We start from the raw sequence: 23,895 nt of genomic DNA on the forward strand, positions 1-23,895 counted from the left end.
CGAGCGTGTGCTTAAAATATCTTCACTATTATTATTGTTTATTTTTTTAATTCTCATCCCCCAACAACATTATTCGTTCGCCTAACGATTGGAAAGGGAAAAGGACGGAAAAAACGGAGGTGGGAGGAGGGTTTGGAGTGGGGGGAGAGAGAAGGGGGCGTCGGGTGATGGTGGAGGTATTAGGTTGGGGCTCCATCAACATTCCCAAAATCATTTTGATTGGAGTCGCCGCCGTGCGTGCATGGGCCGACTTAAAAAAAAAAGCGCTCCTCACGTCCCACCTCGGAGGAGATTAGCGGTCACAATAGATCCAGTGGGGAGGCAAAACCCGTGACATTCGCGCAAGGGGGGACGACGGCTGAAGGCAGGAAGGACGACACGCGACTGAGCGCTCCATCTCGTGGGGAGATATTCCACACTTAGACGACACTTTGACATCATCGGTAAGCCCGTCGGCGACTTGCATTACTGTGCCACGTTTGAACTGAAAACCACCAGGTGACATTTAAAGAATACACTTAGAAAAAACGAATGTACCGTATTTATAAATGACGAAACATTTGATAATATTTTTTCTTTGTTCCTCATTTTTCAGCATGCTGACAAACTCCACCATGAATGTAAAAACTGATTGTGATTGTTTAATTGTATATCATTCATTAGCCAATGTTTTTAAATAGGGAAAATGTTTTATTTCACACCGGCAAACAAAAAGGTCACCAAATGTTTACAGTGATGCCTTGCAAAATGATTTATGTGATTTCAACATACCGACTCTTTATTTTATTGTTGAAATTATATTTTTGCTTTGATTTGCTAGCCCCTCAATATTTGAGTTCACTTCACAACAAGGACCAGTTGGGCTGTTTGGGAACATATTTGCTCAAAGTGTAATGTGCCACTACCAGTTGATGTATACCGTCAAACTAATCAAACTGGATTATTCCGCATATTGTATTTGAAAAAGCATATATTTGACTTTGGAACAATTGCTGAGCTTGATTTGAACAAACATTGCAAAACTCCATAGCATAGTTGAACTAACAGATAGCATCCATGTCAGTATTCAAATCCTACTGAGGTTGTGATATTTGAACACAAACAGTAAAGCAGCACATATAGACAGGCAACACAACAAAGCTCGTCAGTAAATTGGTATTGTCCTCTTAAAAAAGACTAGTATTACTTCATCCATACAGTCCATATGCCTTTATTATACTACTTCCAAATGGCCAAGGTGTGCATACTACAAGTAGCTTCATACTCCCTATGAGTTCATCATGTTCCACAAAACTTTTCAAATCATAACATTGCATTTGATTATTTTCTGAGTCTTTTTTTGTGATATTTTAGAGTGTTATTTTTCTTACTAAAAGACAGAATTTTGGTAAATGTTAATGAGAATAAAATAGGTTAATGGCATTTCAATTCATTTAAATAGTAGTTACAAGCTTGTTCATGGAGCATTTGCATCCAAAGGCAACAAATTGGATATGTGGTACTCCCTATAAATGTTGAGGGCACTTCATATGTTTAAGGGGATTCCATAATACGATCACCAAACACTTCTAATTGCCTTGTTGCTCTCTGACATCCATTTTACTCTGATGGTGACGCTCATGGAGTTGCAGTGTTGTAGTTTGAAAGCAACCATGTAGTTGTGGTAATAGCTCTGATCACTCATGCCCGGAAACAGTGCCTCTTCTGGTTGCATCTGAATTCCCAATCAATCAATGAATTATTATGCCCATTCCAACGATAACACAAAAATTATATCTCGCGAACTGTTATTACGATAAGCTAATGACAGTTTTGATTTACTTGTGCACCCCCCTCCCCTCCCCAAACGATCTCCTTGGGGCCAAATGGTGAAATAGATGTGTATTTGTTGGCGCTGCAAGGTCAGAGAATCATAGAGAGTTGTTGACGACACTGCACAGGCACCTGCAGCGGACAAAGTCCCCCTTGTGCACGATGAGTCAGATGAAGGGTTTGAGGGCAGCGGGTGGCAGCTGGAGGTGAAACGCTGAACCACAGCTCATTTCTGATCCACTTTTAGGATGAAATATTTCCCACATTTAATTAGCAGTGGCATCAAGCGTGTTATGCTTTTGTTCCAGCTGGTGCTGACAACGTTTGCATATCATCATTGAAACATCATTTTTTTTATGTTGTTGGATCCATGGGTAATGTAACTTAAATAGTACTTTCTTTGTCTTTAAGGTTGTCAATGCGCTTTACTATTGATGACACAGCAGCATCAGTATCTTGGATGCAAGGACACGAGCGCTGGGCTCAGCACGAAACCCACAACCTCTGTTTTGGGAAACAAACGTTCCACCATGCTCCATCATGTGGTGCAGCTTGTCCGATTTTGCTCCATCATATGGCGCAGCTTGTCCGATTTTAATCCACACTGTTTGGCAGAACATATTTTTTCATTGAGCAAGAAAAAATTTACACCAGCCACTTGAATTGCATGCGATTGCAAGGATTGGATTGGCTATGCTGGTAAACTGAAACATCAGAATGGGCAAGAATTGTGTTTTTTTTTTGTATACTTGATAAGAAGTTGCAAAGAGTATCAAAATAATGGCCATATATATTATTTTTCAGGAGGAGTTGGCTGGCTACAAATTGTTTATTGAAAACAGTGCCCCCTGCTGTTCTTACAAGTAAACAACATATGGGGGGGGGGGGTGCATACTTATCAATGGTGGACCGTGCATGTTACTCCAAGGCCTTCATTAGTGCTACGTCTATATCAATCAGCTGCGAGTGTGGTGTGATATTACTACACGTCCACGAGAGGGTGCCGTTGGCCGGGAAATAACTTGTGACTTGAAGAAACTTAAGAAATACTGTCATTAAATTGTTCTAAGTTTGAACATGTGCATTCATTGATAACCAATATTATTTCCTGTTTTTGTTAGCTTCGGAGCTGTCCAACCTTGATGGTGTCCATCTATTCTTGAAAAAGCTCATCTTGAAAATGGCTTTAACAGTACGTATATCTGCAACCAAATCCATTTCTTCTTGAGCTTTTGTGGGTTGACAAAACCCATATTAAATCGACACATCAATATACAGTAAAGTCTCGTTATATCGATATCGGATATATCGATAGTCCCGGTTATATCGATACTATTTCTATGCACGCACGGAGAAAATTACATGCAAACAGGGTCGGATATATCGATAGTCCCGGTTATATCGATATTTTTTCGGACTCCCTTGAATATCGATATAACGAGACTTTACTGTATTTGCTTTGGCAGCTCAGTATAGATACAATGTGCTAGCTCTGGCCAGTATGCTCTATCACTAGTGGCTAGTGATACTATGATTGTAGCTGGCTATATATTAGCTATCTACCTGGCTAGCTGTTAGCTATATATTAGCTAGCTTTCTATCTCTTTGAGTTACTTATGACAGTAAAATTAATCTGTATTAGAATTATACGGCCTGTACTGTCTATAGCATTTTATGATGAGTGTTTTCTCAACAGATGACTTTTTTTACTTTATGTTACTGTCACTGCTCACCCGCAGAAAAAAAATATTCTGACTGTAAAGTATCCTTGGGAGTTTTGAAAGGCGCTTGTAAATGAAATGTATTATTATTATTATTATTGGCTAGTGACTAGCCAATCATGTGATTAGCCAATCAGAGTTTGCGAAAACTCTGACGTTTCCAGCGCCTTCCAGCAGGCCTTTGGTTTCAAACTCGAACTCTGATTGGTTAAAGCAACAGTTTCATCAACATTGATTTTTATGCTTGAGCGTGTTCTACCGGAAACAAATTCCTTGTGTCCTACCTGCAGAATTTGATTCTGTCAACATTGATTTTTATGCTTGAGGGCCTGCAGAATTGGTCGTGAAAGTGTCCAGGTAGATTTGTGACCCTGGTAACAAACGATGGCTGAAATGTGATTGGTTAAATGCTTAAATACGAAAACACACAACTGATTTGTCATCAGTTTTTAGAACTTCCACGTGTAGCACTGCAGTCACGTACTGTACAAGTTGTACGGTACTTCCAGCTGAACGAATCCATTTGCTCCCACCATGCACCCTCTCTTTTGCTCGCATCTCGTGCGATGTCGGAGAAGCAGAAGAAAGACAAGCAGTACATGCCAACAGAGGGTGGCACTTTGTTTTGGGACACATGACTGAGCGAGCAGAGCGCTGGTATTATACAACAGTTGGCGGGTTTCAATCTTTCGTGTTGTTCTGACCAATATAGGGGGCATACGCTTGCCTCTGTGGTTGTGTCACTGCTCTCCTTTGTATTTGCTCGCTGGACATGCTGCCTTTGTCTCCACAATGCAAAACTAACCTCACGCGGATCTAGGGGTGGGGGAACAAAGTGTTTTTGTCATTTGGTGGCTTTTAGAAGTAATGTAATCTAGCCAATGGTGGACCGTCAAGGCCTGCAAGGCCTTCTCTGCTGGCCTAAAATATCTGAATTACAGACTGATGTTAATTATATTTTGTCCATGAATTTTTATTTCATAATTCCAAATTGTCTTTCAGCTTCCTTTCAACATTTCCTTTCCCCTGTTGCACTGCTTTCGCATGTGTTTTTTTTTTCATATTTAAGCATTTAACCAATCACATTTTAGCCATCATTTGTTACCACGGTCAGAAATCTATCTGGACACCTGCACAATCAGTCCTGCAGACCGTCTTCTTCTTTTCCTTTCGGCTTTTCCCTGCAGGGTTCGCCACAGCGAATCAGTGTCCTTCATATTTGTGCATCCTCTTCTCTGACACCAGCTACCTTCTTGTCCTCTTTGACAACATCCATAAACCTCATCTTTGGTCTTCTTCTCGGTATTGCTCCTGCAGACCCTGGAGCATAAAAATCAATGTCGATAAAACTGTTGCTTGAACCAATCAGAGTTCGAGTTGGCTACCCAAAAGGGGTACAAACTATGATTGACTACTCACTGGCCAATTATACAGTAGTTTGCAAAAACTGCTCCGATCATAAGCCGCTAGTGACAAGAGCATACTGGCCAGAGCTAGCACATGGTATCATTAGCGAGCTGCATGCGCAACTATATTGTGTTGATTTAAAAGCAGTCAACCCACAATGGCTGAAAGAGGAGAAGAAATTTATTTGGTTGGAGATTTACTGTGAAAGCCATTTTCAAGAGGGACTTTTCAAGAAAAAATGGACTTCATTAATAAAGGTTGGTCAGTTATTTCCTGTCTAAAGGCACCCTAGTGGACTTGCAGTAAATCATACCACACTTTTTTTTCAGTTTGGATTGCTTCGGACGTAGCACTACTGAAGGCCTAGCGATGAAATTCACGGTCCGCCCGCCACTCAATCTAGCACAGTGGCTTCCAATCTTTGCGGATTAAACCCCACATTGTTTTTTCATGATTGTGAAAGTCTTAGCAAGCACTGAGATGATCCAAAGTTTAACTCTATTCTCACATATATTCATATGCATGATCACCCCCAAAGTGAGGAATCACATAAAACAGACAGATGGTCAGACACCATCACGATATATTTAGTACTTTTTTTGCAGGCAGATGATATGTTCATTGGCACATGCAGCAGCATTTAAATACTGCTTTGTGACATGTTAGAGCGAGGTTATTCACTCATCTGTAGCTATTTTTATCCTCAAGCAAGGACATATAGAACAGGCTGTGTGGTTTCATTGTAATATCCCGCGAGAGGCTTCCGTATCCGATCAGCCAGACCATGTGAGGTCTCTAGTTCAATTCTTTTTTTTTGCAATAAAATGTTCCCTGTTAGATCTATTAGCTGCCCATCAGTAAAATGGTGACCATGTTTAATCTTTTAATCTGCTGAAAATCTCTTTCTGTTTTCATTGGCGGGAAGGGAGAGGGTGAGGAATCTGCATGAGTTGTGCCATCCGGAAATCTAAAGTGATTAGTGTATGTCGGTTGCGTTTCCTCCAACCTTTCACTTCACAAATCACAGACGATCTGCAATGCATTCCAGGAGATTTAAATGAGGAAAACTCCACTAGGGACTAAAATAAGTCAACTTCCGTAACAGCGACATCCTGTGAGAACGTCATCAAGTTGTGTCTTACAATACCAAGTGGATCTGTCTCTGAGGAAACTAACAAAATACGCACTTGCATATGAATGACGGAGGATGAATCAGAGTGAATCGTCAGTCAGTTCAGGTATCACTTTAGGAATAACAACAACAAAACTGCTCCCGGAGCTGACGTCCCTCAGGACAAAGGCCTGCGTCAGAGCAGACAAAATCGAGGCTCAACTTGCGTTGGCAAAGTGAAGTGCGGATTTAGAGGATGGCTGAAAAAAAAAATACCGGTAGCCATGCCTGTTGCCATGAAGAGACTCATTTATTACCCCCAAAAGACCACTACAATGTGTCATTTACTCACCCTTGGATTGCAGCGATGAAAAAACTGGATTATCAGATGTGTTTCAATGAATATTTACTCATTTGCATGCCGTTTTTTTGGACAGCTGTTTAACAGTTATACTCTGTCTCCAAAAGATTTATGCGGCACAATCCGGCAGCTGACAAAGATTTATTGTCATTCTGTCAGTCTATCTGTGCTCTGCAGAGCTCTATGACGAATTGGGGAGTGTGGGGGTGAGGGGTTTGGGGGGGGGGGCACCAGAGAGAAAGGAAGAGAGGGAGAGAGGCATTTGGTTTTGAGTCGGGAATTAATTATCTTGGCAACAAGATTTTGCAGATATGCACAAATTTTGGCTTGTCAAATAACTTGCTGCATAAGAGATTAGGACTGCAATCGTGTGCAATTTGGTGTAACTGCCAAGTGATATCTTCTCATATATTCGCCGTATATTTTTTCTGATTAGGGGATAAATGTGCAAATGTTGCATTAACTCCACAACAAACAGAAGTTTGGCAGGTGGTGAAGAATTCGTCCCAAAATATTCTTCAAGCTGTTTAACACATTCACTGCCGGACGATGTGAAAAAAATGCATCCACTCCAATGCCAGGGTTTTTGTCATTTTCACTGAAATTGCAGGACCCACAAAATATTACGTTTTAGGACTACATAAACATTCAATGCAGCGTAAGAAACCTTAGACTTTCTTCTTTCATTAGAAAAAGTTAATTCCTAAGTTAATTTCTAAGTAATATTGGCCTGGAGTTATCTGTGCTTGAAATGGGGGAGGCTGTACAAAAGGCAAATGCTGCCCACTGGTGGGAGGGAAAAACATTGCCAGAGGTCCACATCATTCTTTTCAATTCCCAAACAAATTCGGGAATTGAAAATTAATGCTATTTCTAGTTGATGTTTGCGTGAAACTAAACATCAAATGAATTACACATGGCATTATTTTAAAATGATCATAACAGTTAAATGATTAAGACAACATTGTTCTCAAACCATGGCCTCTGCCGTCACACTCACAACGGGTGTTCATTTTGCTAAAACAAAATAAACCACGGGTAAAGTACTGTATATAGGATGCCATCATTAAGTAGCTCTTAATTATTTTTGTTCCATCAAGCGAGACAGTCCGGTTCACTACACTACACCCTGATGTGTTTAGTGTTTCCACCACAGGTATCCAGATGGGATGCTGGTAACTGCATGCTCCTCAAATAAGAAGACATCACAGCACCAGGTCATACACCAGTGATTTCAACAAAAAGGAAAAAATGTGACATAATCTCGTGCATTGTTTAACCAAACGTCTGTAAATGCCCTCCTTGGGTTGATACAAGATAATGTTGTTTTCATAGCGCTGTCAATGAGAGCATAAAAGCATGAGGGTGATGTAATAAAACAAGGCGTTATTCTTCTGACCAGAAGTTCAGGGGGTCTGCTTAACCTGAAAAGGGTCGCTGGGGTGCTAGAGCCGAAACTTTATCTGCCTTTAGTCATTAGGCGGTGTGCACCCTGAACTGGTTGCTTGCCAATTGCAGGGCATACATAGATGAACAACCATCCGGAGTCACTATTCGCTGGGGGTGCTGGAGCCCATCCCAGGTCTCTTCTGGAAGTTGGCTGGGTCGTAAAGCGGTTGCCCAAAAAAATTAGTGGCAATTAACATACAGTGTTTTCCGGTGTATAAGGCACACCGGATTATAAAGTGCACCCCCATTTAATTGCATTGGATTTACCTTATTAGTGTCGCAGTGGAGAAATTTACATGGCGTCTTTTCAAACTTTTACCATATACTGTATAAGGCGCACCCCGAATGAATGACAACGTTTTCCAAAGGTATTTGAACACCTACACTGTCTGTAAGTAAAGAAACTGCTTTAAATTAGTACATACATATATAAACGTTTTCCAAATATAAGGCATACCACATTGTCAGGTGCTACGGTAGAGGCTGACGTTAGACACAACTTCTTCTACAGGGGGAAATGGAGTTGGTGACTGTTGACAGTCGTTGCGAGACTGGTTGTGGCTCAATGTTACTTCACATATAAGGCACACCTGCATATAAGGCGCAGGGTCATCTTTTCAAGAAAATTAAGGCTTTTGGGTGTTCCTTATACAGCGGAAAATACGGTATGTTGTATGTTTTTGGAATGTGGGAGGAAACCTGAGTACCACACAGACATAGGGTGAACTGGTCTGATAACCAGCCGGCCAATGGGCTAACCAAATAGAGATTATTCATTCATTCATTATTTCATTCATTCATTCATTCATGCATTCATTCATTCATTTGTTCGTTCATTTTTTTAATTAATTTATCTACCTATTTATTTATTTATTTATTTATTTATTTAAAGGGATATTTGTTCTCACACAATATGTAATATCAATAGGAAATGATTAGTTATATGGCTAGTTGTCTAGCTGGCTATCCATTGGCTATTTAGCTAGCTAGCTTTCTATCTATTTGAGTTACTTCCGGGTTGAGTGAACACTGGCGCTTGTGGCTGCCGCTGCTCACCTGCGGAAAAACTGATTCTGTGACTGTAAAGTAACCTTGAGAGTTTTGAAAGGTGCTTATAAATACAATGTACAGCAAAGTCTCGTTATATCGATATTCTCTGGAGTCGGAAAAAAATATCGATATAACCAGACTATCGATATATCCGATCCTGCGGCATGTAAATTTTCTCCTTGCGTTCATAGAAATAGTATCGTAATAAGCAGTACTATCGCTATAACCGATATCGATATAACGAGACTTTACTGTATTATTATTATTATTAGTTCATTTTAATTTTGCTGCATATTTTTTTATCGATAATGACGTCGAGCAAAATCGTGACTGAATGGAGTTCACCCATTTCCTTCCGATTGTCAGACAAAAGTAGTATTTCTTTGTCGACTAGTCAACAAAAGCATGTCTAGTCTGATGCCACTCCACACGACGCTTCAAATAATTATCTGTAACTCTCAATGATTAGCACAAGAATTACTGTTTTTGTTTTGCTTTGATGGCTCTTGACTTTGCCTCATCTGTCACGACTCCCTTATTCCGACTGAATGGTCATGTCCTTCTTTGTTAGTGAGAGAATTGCAACCCTCCCTGTAGCCTTTGGTCGAAATCAACCACAAAGATTGTAGGAGAGATGACTCTCACCAATCAGCTGTGCTGTTTGTACCCGCGCTGCTTGAGGCCATTGGGGTGGCACTCTTGTAGCCACCACAAGCCACCGTCCATTGTCCTCAAACGGCTTCCCCTTACTCCTCTCGAGATTTGTCGACCCCGTGAGTGGCAGTGTTTCTCTGCGCTGATTTGTCGAATGTGAGGGGCCATCACTGCCCTCAGCAATTCTGCTACAGCTGCACACAAATAAATGACCGTGGCATTTGTTGAATCCAAGGTGGCATATTTTCAATTAGCGATTTTTATGTATTTTTTTTGTCATCCTTTGAGTGGCCCACCAAACTACAGCCAAAGGGCCCCCGGCAGTATAATGATGCCTTGGCACAATAGTACCACTGTTACCCAACCTGTTCCCAGGAAACGGCACAACATGCGCCATTGTGCGCTGTGTTTTTCTGCCCAACCACGTTGCCCGGGTTGAGCCAGAGTCACGGAGAGGCCTGGCTGTGCAACTAAGCTCACGGCAACGTGGTTGATAAGACAGCTTTACAGGAATGATAGATGAAGTCTAGGTGTATTCACCTCTCACTGCGCTTGATTTGCTCATATTACAAAAAGCTACATTAGAAAGAAAGCTGTGAAGCGGAAGAACCCCGGGTGGGATGCAAACACATCCGAATGGTTGCCAGGAATGGTGCTTCAGAAAACCCCTGCATTGTTACTATGTTGACCGCTCCTCAATAAACAAGAGGACCAAGGGAGAAGTGTCAAGCAAAATGAAAAAAAACACGGACAGCTGAAACCGGTTCGTAGCTGGTCCGAGCTGGTTCCCCTCTTTATATCTGCACACGGTATTCAATGTGTGTGTGTGTGTGTGTGTGTGTGGCACCCAGCGTGCTCACGCTTCTAGTCTTCAGGAGTGTTTTTGCAACCCAGCAAAAGAGATTATTCAGTGCCAGCTTGTCGGAAGGGGGTGAGGGGTGTTCTTTTAGTCTGCAGGAGAAATATGTCACAGGCGCCTTTCTGAGTCAGTCGGTCATCTTAGACCAGGGGTGTCAAAGTCATTTTTTGCTGCGGGCCACATTGTAGTTACGGTTTCCTGTCGAGGGCCATTATGAATTTGGGGAAGCCATTAGAATGTTTCATCCCCTCCACATATATAACATATAGAGTGCACAACAAATTAATGAATAACTAGTTTTCAAATCTGAAGTCAAGGATAATGACTGTTATTGTGGTTTACATCCAAAAATATGAAATTTTGGTTAGGATTTTAGCTAGCATCATGGAATTTTACAAGTTCGATTTGCTTTCGCGGGCCGAAAAAAATGATGTGGCGGGCCGGATTTGGCCCCTGGGCCTTGACTTTGATAGCTGTGTCTTAGACAGATACGCTACGACTCGAAGTAAATAGCCAAGTGTGTCACACTTAGATTCAAGTCCCTCCTTACGCTGGGCCTCCAGCTGTCAGTTGATATGACGATTATGATTGGAAATTGTGGGCTGTATGCTAAACGCTATACGCTTTGGACAAATGATGACTGTTTTCAGTTTCTTCCACTGTCACCTTTATCTAGTCAATTGCGGAATTTAGTCAATTGCAATCTTCTATTAGAACAAGGCACTTTTTTATTTTGAAATTATTTTTTTATTCAGCATTTTGACTTTTCAACAAAAAGTACAGAATGACAAAGTTTGTGAATAGCATTGATCCTTTGTGAAACAATTGGTGGGACCTCCTTTTACCATTTCCCTGTCCTACCTACTGATTTTTCTCTAAGTGATATATACTCAAGTCGCCTTACAAGTGTAACTCAGGATTTCAATGTACTGTTTCAGAGTGAAATCTTTGTGCTTGCTGATGTACTCTTCCTCCAACATTTAGAACATTTTGCGTTTTACTCTGAAGTCCCTTCACCTAAGAGCTGCGGTGTCCAACCTTTTTTTAACTCATTCACTGCCAGATATGCCAAAATGTGTCCACTCCAGTGCCAGGGAGTTTGTCATTTTTACTCAAATTCCAGGACCCGCAGAATATTAAGTTTTAGGACTACATAAACATTCAATGTAGCATAAGAAACTTTAAACTCTCTTCTTTCATCAGAAAAAGTTAATTCCTAAGTTATATAGGTGTCGTTATCTGGCTTGAAATAGGGGTGGCTCTACAAAAGGCAAATGCTGCCCCCTTGTGGAAAGGAAAAAAATGACAGAGGTTTGACCAGCGCATTATCGTCACCCCTTCAAGAAAAACCAAAATCCGAACAAATTTGGGAGTGGCGCTCCACATCATATTTTCACTTCCCAAATAAATTCGGGAATGGCAGTGAATGAGTTAATCTACTTTTCAAGCAACCAAATACACTTTTACACGATGAAACCTGTTCAGATTGTTCATCTTTTCCCTTCCGCAGATCTCTGATCAAAATTAAGAAGCCTTTTCTTCTTCCACGAGCTGGTTTCTTTGCATAACTACCGCAACAGCACTGAAGACATGAGTGAGGATAAACCTTCAGACAGTGTGGAGACGGCCCCCGCTGAGATGAATTCTATCCCCAACGGCAAAGGTCACGATGCGGTCGATGAGCTGACGGCATCGTCCAAAATATCACCTGTGGATGATGGCCCAACGTGAGTCTCTAAACATTGCTGATTGGTATTAGCGGTGCTAGCTGGAATACTTGGAAATCAACATTGTGTTACACACATCTCAATCTGATTAACCTTCAAATAATATTGTCTGATTTTAAATATTAAATACGTTTACAAGTCATCCATCACTGTCAAGCTAATGTGGCCTACTGCTTAGTTGGCTAATGATGTCGTCACCCCTAACGTAGTATATGGCGCAATGCTCCTAACAGTGAATGTGATGGAATCACTCGTTGTATAAGCTCACTCCCTCCTTACACACTGATTGAAAAACAGTTAGTGCTGCGTAATTGCTTGAGCTAAAAGCCTACCCTAATTAGCTTGTCCCTGATGTCTGGCAGTCATTTTCCAGCATGTAATAGCTGTTCCCCCTTCAGTCATAGATGATCCTGTCATCGTGTAATTGTTGTTATTGTATTATGACTCAATATCGTTTTCTAATTGTGCACTCGTTGGGTGATGGATGGCCTCTCGACAATGCTTGTAGGGAAACGGCACCCAACAGTGCCACGAATGTTAGGTATGTTTCTGTTAAATATTTTATTTGTCTTTTCTGTCAAATGTTAGACGAAGCGGTTATCACCCTAAATTGCCATAGAGGCGTCCATGTTTCTCCCTCGAAAAGCTGAAATGATTTTCAATTGATCAATTTGCAATTCACGGTGATAATGGTGAACTTGACATCTAAGTACATAAAACAGTAACTTTTAATGTCCTTAAGCTAATATTCGTGCTATTTAGCCTCTGTTGTTAATGTTATTTCTTCCCAACTGAAGTCCTAACAGAACTGAAAATACAACAGCCAACCAGCCAGAAGGACAGGAGTTCTCGTCAGGTGCCGACAACACCAAAACGACACAATTTACCGATGTAAGGTCATGTGACTCTCAAGTGTGATGTACATTAGATGCTGTGAAGATGTAACACATTCACTTCTATTTTGGTTTTAGTTTGAGGGAAAAACGTCATTTGGGATGTCCGTCTTCAACTTGGGCAACGCAATCATGGGAAGTGGAATCCTGGGACTGGCATACGCAATGGCCAACACAGGAGTCGTTCTGTTTTTGTAAGTTATTACAATATGAAAATACAGTGTCACTTGTAAATTCCTTGACCAAATGGTATCACATGACTCATTTTCTGAATGCTCAGTGACATGCTTTACCATAAGTAATTCCCAGTTTTATTTTAATAGCTTCTTATTAAACAGACAAATTATGTCGGGTGAAATCATTAAATTAACAGACACAAGACTAAATGAAATGTCACTCTGAGGAAGCAAATGGAATGCCTCTTCAGAGGCCAATAAAAGGCTACTTTCAGTCATTCAAAATATACAGTATTTCACAATTTTTCCTTGTCCGAACAAACAATTCTTTTATTGTATCAAGTTGATTCTTTACTTTCTCCAGTGCGTCTGTCTGTGGCCCATATGTGATAGGGCTTATCTTCGCTAAGCCTCTGCAATATCACTGTCTTTCAGAGTAATATTGTGAGCGGATCCTCGGTACTCAAAAATAGTTGGTATTACCTCCTTCGGTTTGAAAAATAAAGTAACTGTAGTAGCGACATTGCCCCTTTTTGTGATTCTGTTCTTTTCCCATTAGGTTTCTGAGATTAAAGTAAAAAAAAAAACAACAACACGCATAATTTTTAGAAAGAAATGACTCATCCCAGAAGGCACACATAAACAAAGGCACAGCGGATCCAGTGTTTTTTTTCTGCTACAGTTGAAGCATTTCAAAATAAGCTCTATATATATATATATATATATATATATATATATATATATATATATATATATATATATATATATATATACACACACAGTAAAGTCTCGTTATATCGATATCGGATATATACATCGATACTATTTCTATGCACGCACGGAGAAAATTACATGCAAACAGGGTCGGATATATCGATACTCCCGGTTATATCGATATTTTTTCGGACTCCCTTGAATATCGATATAACGAGACTTTACTGTATATATATATATATATATATATTGTACCTCTACTGTAGGATAACCAGTGGTTTTGACACATCTATCTATAGCTAACAAACTAGCTATAGCTACAGTATACCTATGTAACTTGTGATGCAGCATGCTAGCTCTCTAAAAAAACAGTGTGTCTTACTTTTTAAAGCAATAATATTGCAATTGGAAGTGGAAATTTTTTATTTAATGCATACGTGGTATAGTTTAAGGTGTTTTCCAACGTGGTCATGTTTGGAAGATTTCCCCTGGCGTGATGAAAAGCTTCTTGTATTTAGCTGAGTTGTGTGGTGTCAGGTTTTTGTATATTTGAGTGTTAGCCTATAGGTCACATACATAGTTTTATGCTGCTGGTGTGCACTTGATTCTTGGGCGATGCCCAGTTTGCATGCATCTTGCCATTGAAAGAAGACCAATCCAGGGTGGACAGTATTGTGCCTTCCACCTTTAGTGCCTGTGTACAGCACTGAGCAGGATTAAAACCTGTAGAGAATGACAAATGGCCAATATGTATACTTCATAATGACTGTAGCTCACAAGGTATTTCATGTAACTTCAAAAATCAGTTTTTACTGGTATCAGCTTTCGATTATACACCTTAACCAATGTTCTTCATTTTTGGATTGGATTTGCCTTTATTAGTCTCGCAGTGGAGAAATTTACAATAATTAATTTAATTTTTATGTGTATTGTAAAAATATTCAGGTCTTTGCTAAATTTAGAACATGGTTGTTTTTGTACCCCTTATACTCTAATGATACAAACAAACAAAATAGTGGCTGCTTTGTCCAAGGCTCAGGCCGAGCTGGAATGCAGTGGTGCAAAGCTGTGAGCAAAGCAACAGTGACCCAAGTGTGTCACTTTGTGTGATTCTCAGCAGATCTGTCCTCCCACTGCCACTCGACTGACTAAATCCTCCCTGTCAAGGTTGACCGGCATTGTTTTGCAACAACCCGCACTGGAATAACAAACTGTTTAATTGTCTGAATATCATTGCGAGGTGACTCGCAGTTGGTTTAAGAAAATGATTTTGAGCATTCCTTTGCAAATTCAGACATTTTCTACCACTAATCCTGTTCCTTGGAGATGAAATGTCAGACCAAATTTCCCATACCGGGAGTTGAACCCGGGCCACCTGGGTGAAAACCAGGGATCCTAACCGCTAGACCATATGGGACACATGGGTACCCACGCGCGTCAGGCATAAAACGGATCAAATCTACCACGGACACACCTCTTGAATACCCATAATGCAATTCCTCATAAATGGAATCAGTCAAAAATCACTTGTCTGATGAGGGCAAGATTATATGTTATTTTAGAGTACACAATGGAAGTGAACCTTTAGTATTTACACATATATTTGCTTTTTTTATGGGGTAGCCATTTTCAAAATGAACCCTTGGTCTATTGGAATTTTGTGAATGGCACATCGCATTTTGCCAAACCCAAACATGCTAAATGTGTGTTCTGATGAAAAGAGCGCATAGTGCTTGCTTATGACTGATGAGAGCCAAAATAGTTTTACATTTAAAAAGATGAAGCCCACTGTCGCACATTCCGAAAGCAGTTCAATGTACATCCTATACGTTTAACTCCAAATAAGTAAATAAAACGTGATTGCGGGTCGAGACGGAAACAGGGCGAAAGAGGGAGATTAATATTAATTTTGGATTTCTCCTCAAACTGTCAATTCCATCAATCCACCGCTTCCTTTGAAATAGTCCATCTGCTATGTGGTTACTTAGTGTGGTTGAGGGCAGAGGGCAGCCAACTTGATCAGCTGCAGAAACAATCCAGGATAAAGGCGAGCCACGGGGACTCGCCAGCGTGTTTCTATACCACAGCTGAATAAATAACCTACAGTACAAGTACAAGTGGAGGGTAGCCTAAAGAAAATGCATGGAGAACTCTCCGTTTTTAATGTGTCACACTTGGTGTGGTTAAAGAGTTAAATGCCGTTTTTGCTGGCAGTCATTGTACTGTATTTAATGTCAGTTGATTTGTCTTTTTTTCAGGATTCTCCTAACAGTGGTTGCTGTCCTTTCATCATATTCCATTCATTTACTGCTCAAGTCTTCTGGTATTGTCGGTATGTATGTCCGTGATTGGATGTCTTATAAAGTTGTGAAGGATCATGTCAACCTCAATTGCACTTTTAATAGCTTTCGTGACAAAACAACAAAACACACAAACTTTTAGTATTCATGAACAATACTACAAAGTGACAACATGTTGAATAAGCACATTCGTATATAATCTACCGAGGGCTACAATTCACGCCATAACACTCAGCAGTCAAACAGCTCTACACTGATATTTGCTGACACCCATGTCACTCACCACACCAGCCCTCACCGTTTAAAGCCATACACACTTAAGTCTCAGATAGTACAATGCAACATGAGGATGGTGACCCCAAGTGGGAAAACAAAAAATATCTGAATCTTACATGTGGTTGTTATTGTTGAACTCATTCACTGCCAAACGATGTGCAAAAATGTGTACACTCCAGTGCCAGGGTTTTTGTCATTGTCACTCGAATTACACTTGAATTATTGAGTTTTAGGACTACATAAAAATTCCATTCGGCATAAGAAACCTCAGACGACCTTCTTTCATCAGAAAAAAGGATTAATTCCTAAATTATATGGGTCTGGAGTTATATGAGCTTGAAATGGGGGTGGCTGTACAAAATGCAATACAATACATACATATTGATTTCTATAGCGTTGAAGCTGTAATAAAGCGCTAATATGGAAAAAGGCAAATGCTGCACCCTTGTGGACGGGAAAAACATTGTCAGAGGTCTGACCAGCACTTTATCTGCACCCCTCCCCCACACAAGAAAAATCAAAGCCCAAACAAATTAGGAAATGGCGCTCCAAGTCATGCTTTTCAATTCTCGACGAAATTTGGGAATGTCAGTGAACTATATGTAAATACATTCATTAATCAAGGGCATCATCAATAGAGTACTTTAATCCAAAAAAAGTTTCAATAAATCATCACTTTTCTCCATACTTGAAGGTATCCGTGCTTATGAGCAGCTCGGCTACAGGGCTTTTGGCACTGCGGGAAAGATGGCAGCTGGTATTGCCATCACACTGCAAAATATCGGAGGTGAGCACGCGTTTGCTTTTTAAATTTGCCTTCTATCATTCCTATATCGTATGCTCACAGGAGAGCGACTTTGCTGGCATGATGTTCAGAAATGTCTTCTGTTCGTGTTTACGTTATCCTCTCTGTTTGAAATTTAATTATGTCTTTCTCCCGTCCACAGCCATGTCTAGTTATCTGTACATCGTCAAGTATGAGTTTCCTCTTGTCATTCAAGCCTTCCTTAAGGTGGACAAGCCAGCAGGGTGAGTCAATCGATAATTCCCATTTTGTAGTAACGGGAATAAACAGCACCTACAGAAATTTGCAAAAATCAAGTGGGATACAACAGATGCCTCGTTTGTTATAATTCACACCTGCCCTTTGAGAAACTGTTGATATCGGAACCACCAGGTACTTCATCCGTTCATTTTCAACACCCCTTATTGTTGTTTAGGATTGCAAAGTCCATGTTTTTTGTTCCTGATAATTACATTTAGTGTCTTTATTGGCACTTATGCACATGTTTTTGTATTTTCTTGTGGTAAATGTTGGGGTAAAAAAAGTAGTTACAGTAAAGTCTCGTTATATCGATATTCAAGGGAGTCCGAAAAAATATCGATATAACCGGGACTATCGATATATCCGACCCTGTTTGCATGTAATTTTCTCAGTGCGTGCATAGAAATAGTATCGATATAACCGGGACTATCGATATATCCGATATCGATATAACGAGACTTTACTGTATTTATTTTTACTTCATATCTTTTACATTGGACATACATATTTATTTTTAATGAAACAGTATGTTGCTGTTTAATTTTGGATGTAAACTGACATCAATTACTGCAGCTTAAATGTTAACATTAAGAAGAAGAAATACTGTAACTAAGTTTCCTTTTGTAATCAGTTGTGTTATATTCTACTATTGGTGAATCATGAATACGTATGAATGGGGGAACAGGGGGGGTGATAAATGGTATGATGAAAGGTTCCAGGGGTACACAAGACAAAAATGGTTGGAAACCATTGGCATAAAAGAATTATGGTTTCATACAACCCACTTGTAGGTTTAGCCTGGATTGTTAGTGGAAATATATTGTCATTAGTGTATATGTATACATGTTCAGAATCATTTTATTCTTAACTCATTCACTACCATTCCCGAATTTCTCCTGGTTTTTGTTTTTCTTCCTGGCAATGTTTTTTCCATTCCACGCGGGGGCAGCATTTAGCTTTTTTTCCACGTTAGCTCTTTGTTACAGCCGCCCCCATTTCAAGCTCATATAACCCCAGACCCATATAATTTATGAATTGACTATTTTTTTCTGATGAAAGAATAGAGTCTAAGGTTTGTTACCCTCCATTGAATGTTTATGTAGTCCTTAAACTTAATATTCTGTGGGGTCTGGAATTCGAATGACAATGACAAAAACCCTGGCACTGGAGTGGACACATTTTTGCATATTACTGGCAGTAAATGAGTTCAGAGTAATGTCGTAAAATGAGCTTGAAATTTTGAAGTGTGAAGGATCATTTCTCTGTATATTTGTATATTAATGACTTAAACGTTGAATACAGGCAAAATAAACTAAACCCTACAGTCACTATATCAGCATTTTGGCTATCAACAGCAAAATACTTGTCTGAATCCACAATGACAGAAAATACCTAATGGCACCAACGCTGTGACTTAGTGTGTCATCTCATGTGTGGGGTTACGATCCAGAGCTATCTCACTGTCATCCCAGTAGAACATGCGGCGCAGCTGGCGTGCGACCAGCTGTGATAGTAACCCCGAAGGAGGAGAGCAGCATGGCCATAGCGAGAAAGTCACAAACACGTCTATATTCCACGAGTGCAAATGTAAACCATTCGATATTTCTGGACATGCGCAGGTGGCCGCGGGGACAAACAACACTTGCTTCCTTGGGAGTTGAACTGGGGTGTTACCCCTTCACCCTTTTACACTTACCCCACTTAAAGGAGACGTAAAGTGTTTCTCAGTCGTCATAGCACTGGTTTAATTGACCTTTCAGAATACAGTGCAGCTGATTGTCTTTACTGTACGATTGTGTGTGTCTCTGGTGATAAGCAAAAGATTGGGTCCGTGAAACAGATGGCCAGAGGGCAGGATGACACGAGAATAGATGAGTCTCAACATTTTTTTTTTCACATTCTGTGTGTGCGTGCAAGGGCAAGACAGCTCTAAGAGGGAGTGCGTATCCATGCAATTTTCCCACTTGATAGAAGAGAAGAAGTGAATCACCCTGACTAAAAATAGTCCCTTGTTTTGGCAGGAGCGTGGCGCATTGTCCTGCTCATGCTTTGTAAAACTTCTCCCCACCTCAATCTTGTGTCTTAAAGGGACTCATACCAATGTTTTAGCCATGATATGATATGATATGATATGATATGATATGATATGATATGATATGATATGATATGATATGATATGATATGATATGATATGATATGATATGATATGAAGATATATCACTTACAATCCACATCAAAATTGTGACTTTTTTTAAAACCAGTGTTAAGAATTCAATTAATTCATCAAATTTAGTCCTTTACTGTATTTTCCGCTCTGTAAAACTCACCTAAAAGCATTCAACTTTCTCTAAAGCTGGCTCAAGTTCAATTTATAATCTGATGCGAATCAAATATCTGATTTCTTGGACATAGAATTTTAAATGTTCTGTTAAATGCTTTATTACATTTGCAACAGTTGTGAAAGGTCCACATAAATAAAGCGTTATTGTATTGAATTCTCATTAGTGTAGCACCATCTAGTGGATGAATAATGCAACCGCATGGTAGTTTTCTATTCTGTGCAATTTATAATGAAGGAGCTGACCCCTGTATATGAAAACAGATGAACTCATTCGTTGCCAGACGATGTGCAAACAAGTGTCCACTCCAGTGCCAGGGTTTTTGTCATTTTCACTCAAAGAATATTGAGTTTTGGGACTCCACAAACATTCAATGCAGCGTAAGAAACCTTTGAAAAGAATTCCTAAATTGTATCTGTCTAGAGTTATCTTAGCTTGAAATATCCAAAATGCAATACAATACATACATATTGATTTATATAGCGCTTTAACAACAGCTGAAGCTGTAACAAAGCGCTAACATGGAAATAAGAGAAATGCTGCCCCTCCGTGGAAGGGGAAAAAAACATGGCCAGAAGCATGGCCAGCGCTTTATCGGCACCCTCAGCAAGAAAAACCCAATCAAATTCGAGTATGGCACTCCATGTCATATTTTCAATTCCTGAATAAGTTCGGGAATGGGCCATATTCATACTCTGTAGTGCCTTGTAGTGCATAAAATATGGTAAGTAGCATGAAAAAATTGTTTAAACTTTTAAATGGTTGTCTACACACATTACTTTATACGATCGGGTTTTTGATGTTGTGCATATAGTTTTTCTAAGGTAAATTATGTGTATTGGCTTGATATATATTGGGAAACAATGTTTTAAAGAAACACAACAAAATACAACTTATCAAGGCAGCATTCCTCTACTCAAGTTCAAAACGTTAAAATTAAGTTTGTGAAAATATATATTTGTATTGTCCTCTTATGTGTGTTTGTAACCACATTGATATTTTTCTACCTCACTGCAGTGAATGGTACTTGAACGGCAACTACCTTGTGATTATTGTATCCATCGCCGTGATTTTGCCGCTGGCACTCATGAAGCAGCTTGGTGAGTTTATGAATTGCTGATCGATTGTTAAATCACATAAAACTTCGAAGCAAAATAATAAAAAGGTGAGATATACAGTAAAGTCTCGTTATATCGATATTGGTTATATCGATAGTACTGCTTATTACGATACTATTTCTATGAACGCAAGGTGAAAATTTACATGCCGCAGGATCGGATATATCGATAGTCCGGTTATATCGATATTTTTTCAGACTCCCGAGAATTTCGATATAACGAGACTTTACAGTATAATAGGTGGGACGTTTTTGGGGCTTTACTGTAGAATGAACACTTTAAATGTGTGTCTGCAAGAACTATACTAATTGAAAGCAGGGTTACAATGCTTGATTTTTACTATTCGCATTCATTCATTCATTTCATTCTGAGGGCACTGAATTGTCTGCAATTGGACTGCTGTGTTGTCTTAGAAGAGATTTCACCTCTCTTCTAAGTTTATGCAACAAGGTTTGGTAAGGACAGCAAAGTGACTGTGAAAAATCCAACTATATATGCTCCAAATTGGAAGTGGTTGTATTCCCACCGACGAAACAAAGTCTTTTTTTTTGCATGGATTGACAACACCTTCTCTGATCAGAGGTGAATCATCTTCGAAGACAAAAAGAGCAGTGCAGTTATAATCGATTCATTGCCTGGAGAAAGGTTGCAGCACGGTGACTTTGTTCATTCGTGTACAATCGCAAACAGCCCGAGGAGCGCAAAGTGGTGCAGTTGCAGTCAATAATCAGCTTCTACTCCCAACAAATTAAATCAGTCTGGCGGGCATCTAGGGAGCATATTTTATTTTCTGCAAAACTTCTTAGGTGTAACCGAGTACATTCCATGATACTATTTGAGGTCTATTTTTCATTAGGAAATAATTTTAGATTACATTTATGTTTTTGTCTGCTTGTCATTTGTCACGATTTGCAAGATGGTGATGGTGGTGGGCCCCAAAAAATGCAGACAGGAAGGAGGAGCAGGGTGTAGTTGACAAATAGTATTAAATCAAGTAAGTCAGCAGGAACGAAATCTCAAACACTAGTAATCAGAACCAAAAGGTCCAAAGTAGCAAACAAAACAATGAGTAAAACATGCTAAAATGAAACAAACCTGACAAGGTGATACCAACATGACAGCCTCTAACAAACAATGACCCAACATTGAATGGCTGTGCCGGGCGTCCCAAGCTGACCCCTGACCCCGAGGACAGAAAGTGATTTTTTTTTGTCATGCTCAACTTTAGCAGTTCCACTGCATTTTATACATGAAGTCAGGCTAATAACTGCTTGCTTTCAGGTTATTTGGGATACACCAGTGGCTTCTCCTTGAGCTGCATGGTGTTCTTCCTCGTCGCGGTAAGTCGAGTGAGACATTTGATGTCTTAAGCATCAACATAAACATAATCAGAACGGATAAGTACATGCTGATGCCTTAAACTGTGATCAGCTTGTAATATGATTGACACTTTCACCTTCCCACCAGCTTTTCGTATTGTCTTTGCGTGCTGCTGTTCCAGGCTATTTTGATTGTCTGACTTTCACTGACCTACTTTTGGCTGTGCGAGCAGTAATCCATGTATTGCTCTCTCTCTATCTCTTGCTCTGTCTCTCTCTCGCTCTCCATCCCTTCAGTCTACTCAATATGCTAACTGCATTTTTAGAGTTCACCCATGTCTGTTTCACGCCTCCGCAGGTCATTTACAAAAAGTTCAACGTCCCCTGCCCATTCGTGGACTTTGCCGTCAATGGCACTGCCGGTGGTCTCCTTAACATCACGGATCCCGGTGGGGTGGATGACCCCTCCTGCCTTCCCAAAATGGCCAACCTCAACTCTCAAGTAAGATTTAGGGATGCCACTCCTCATGACTGCTATACGAGAGCCATCCACTTGGAACATCTCCAGCATGCTGCCAGTAACATATCACACAGTTCAAGCATGGTCACATTTGGCTTGAAGCACTCTATCACACGCTACTTGAGATTGACACATTCACTCTTGAAATTAGACAGTCGGGTTTAAATATTGAAATTGGTCAGTGACCTCTCCACTGAAGAAGCACAGGTCATGGAGCAAAGTTCTGCATTTAGACAAGGGCTAATATTTATCATAAATTCCAAGTCAATCTAAGTCCATTTGAAGTTTTTTGGCAGCACAACTGGTGTGATGTAAGGATGTCTTTTGATGGACAAATAAAAACAAAGGAAGTAAAGCCTAAAAAAATGTGGTAAAACGGCTGGGATAGCGCTGCTTTACCTCTGGTGACCTTTTGGGGTTCGTTTTCAGACCGCCTACACCATCCCTATCCTGGCGTTTGCCTTTGTGTGCCACCCTGAGGTGCTGCCCATCTACACAGAGCTACGCAAGTATGTGCTAATGATGGAAAGAAAGCTCCTGCTACCCTTTAAGACTAATAATCTGCTGCCTGGCAAAACAAGGAGGCTACAATGTTGAATTTGTGTTTGGCTGATCCCTTGCACCTTTTTTTGGCACTCCTTGCATGATGGAGCATGTTTGTGTTGATTTCCACTTTTGATTTCTACAATTACTGAGTTACAGTGGGACCTCCAAATTTAAACGCTACAACGTGTTATGTACTTATATGGATTTTTGAGGAAGTGTTAAAATTTCAACTCAGCCGCCTGTTTTTTAATCTAATATAATCATAGGTGGGGCGGGGTGGTGTTAGTTTCTTTCTTTGTTGGTGATTTACTGTGTTTTATATAATTCTTATCCTGTTTAGGAGAACAGGGAGCTGAATTCTCCCAGGTGACTTTGGGTGAAAGGCAGACGTGTCGGACGAAACATTCAGTAACATGAAATAATTCATACTGAGGGAATATTTGTTTTGAAATTAGAAGTCGAGCATTTGTATTGAACGTCCGTCTTTATTGGAGGTTC

At 40.0% G+C, this 23,895-nt stretch overlaps 1 protein-coding gene and 1 non-coding gene across 5 annotated transcripts in view; one reads left to right on the top strand and one right to left on the bottom strand.

Annotated features, from left to right (window-relative positions):
* LOC148890191 (sodium-coupled neutral amino acid transporter 3-like) overlaps positions 1 to 23,895 on the top strand; it is a 29,428-nt gene continuing 5,533 nt past the window's right edge. Inside the window, exons 1-12 of one of the 4 annotated variants that reach the window (XM_089010453.1) lie at positions 1 to 443; positions 11,935 to 12,151; positions 12,660 to 12,692; positions 12,949 to 13,042; positions 13,123 to 13,238; positions 16,193 to 16,266; positions 17,205 to 17,297; positions 17,458 to 17,539; positions 20,912 to 20,994; positions 22,294 to 22,352; positions 22,690 to 22,833; positions 23,281 to 23,360. In XM_089010453.1, coding sequence (XP_088866579.1) covers positions 12,015 to 12,151; positions 12,660 to 12,692; positions 12,949 to 13,042; positions 13,123 to 13,238; positions 16,193 to 16,266; positions 17,205 to 17,297; positions 17,458 to 17,539; positions 20,912 to 20,994; positions 22,294 to 22,352; positions 22,690 to 22,833; positions 23,281 to 23,360 — 995 coding nt within the window. In that variant the 5' untranslated portion in view covers positions 1 to 443; positions 11,935 to 12,014. Of the gene's footprint in view, positions 444 to 2,958; positions 3,005 to 7,540; positions 7,630 to 11,934; positions 12,152 to 12,659; positions 12,693 to 12,948; positions 13,043 to 13,122; positions 13,239 to 16,192; positions 16,267 to 17,204; positions 17,298 to 17,457; positions 17,540 to 20,911; positions 20,995 to 22,293; positions 22,353 to 22,689; positions 22,834 to 23,280; positions 23,361 to 23,895 lie in introns of those variants that run through there. The other 3 variants (XM_089010455.1, XM_089010454.1, XM_089010456.1) reach the window with 3 other exon arrangements.
* Positions 15,280 to 15,351, bottom strand: trnae-uuc (transfer RNA glutamic acid (anticodon UUC)). The gene has a single exon. It is a non-coding gene; the product is annotated as a tRNA-Glu (tRNA).

Source organism: Hippocampus bargibanti, linkage group LG12, assembly GCF_051943395.1.
Source record: "Hippocampus bargibanti isolate YZ-2025 linkage group LG12, ASM5194339v1, whole genome shotgun sequence".
Taxonomy (NCBI): domain Eukaryota; kingdom Metazoa; phylum Chordata; class Actinopteri; order Syngnathiformes; family Syngnathidae; genus Hippocampus; species Hippocampus bargibanti.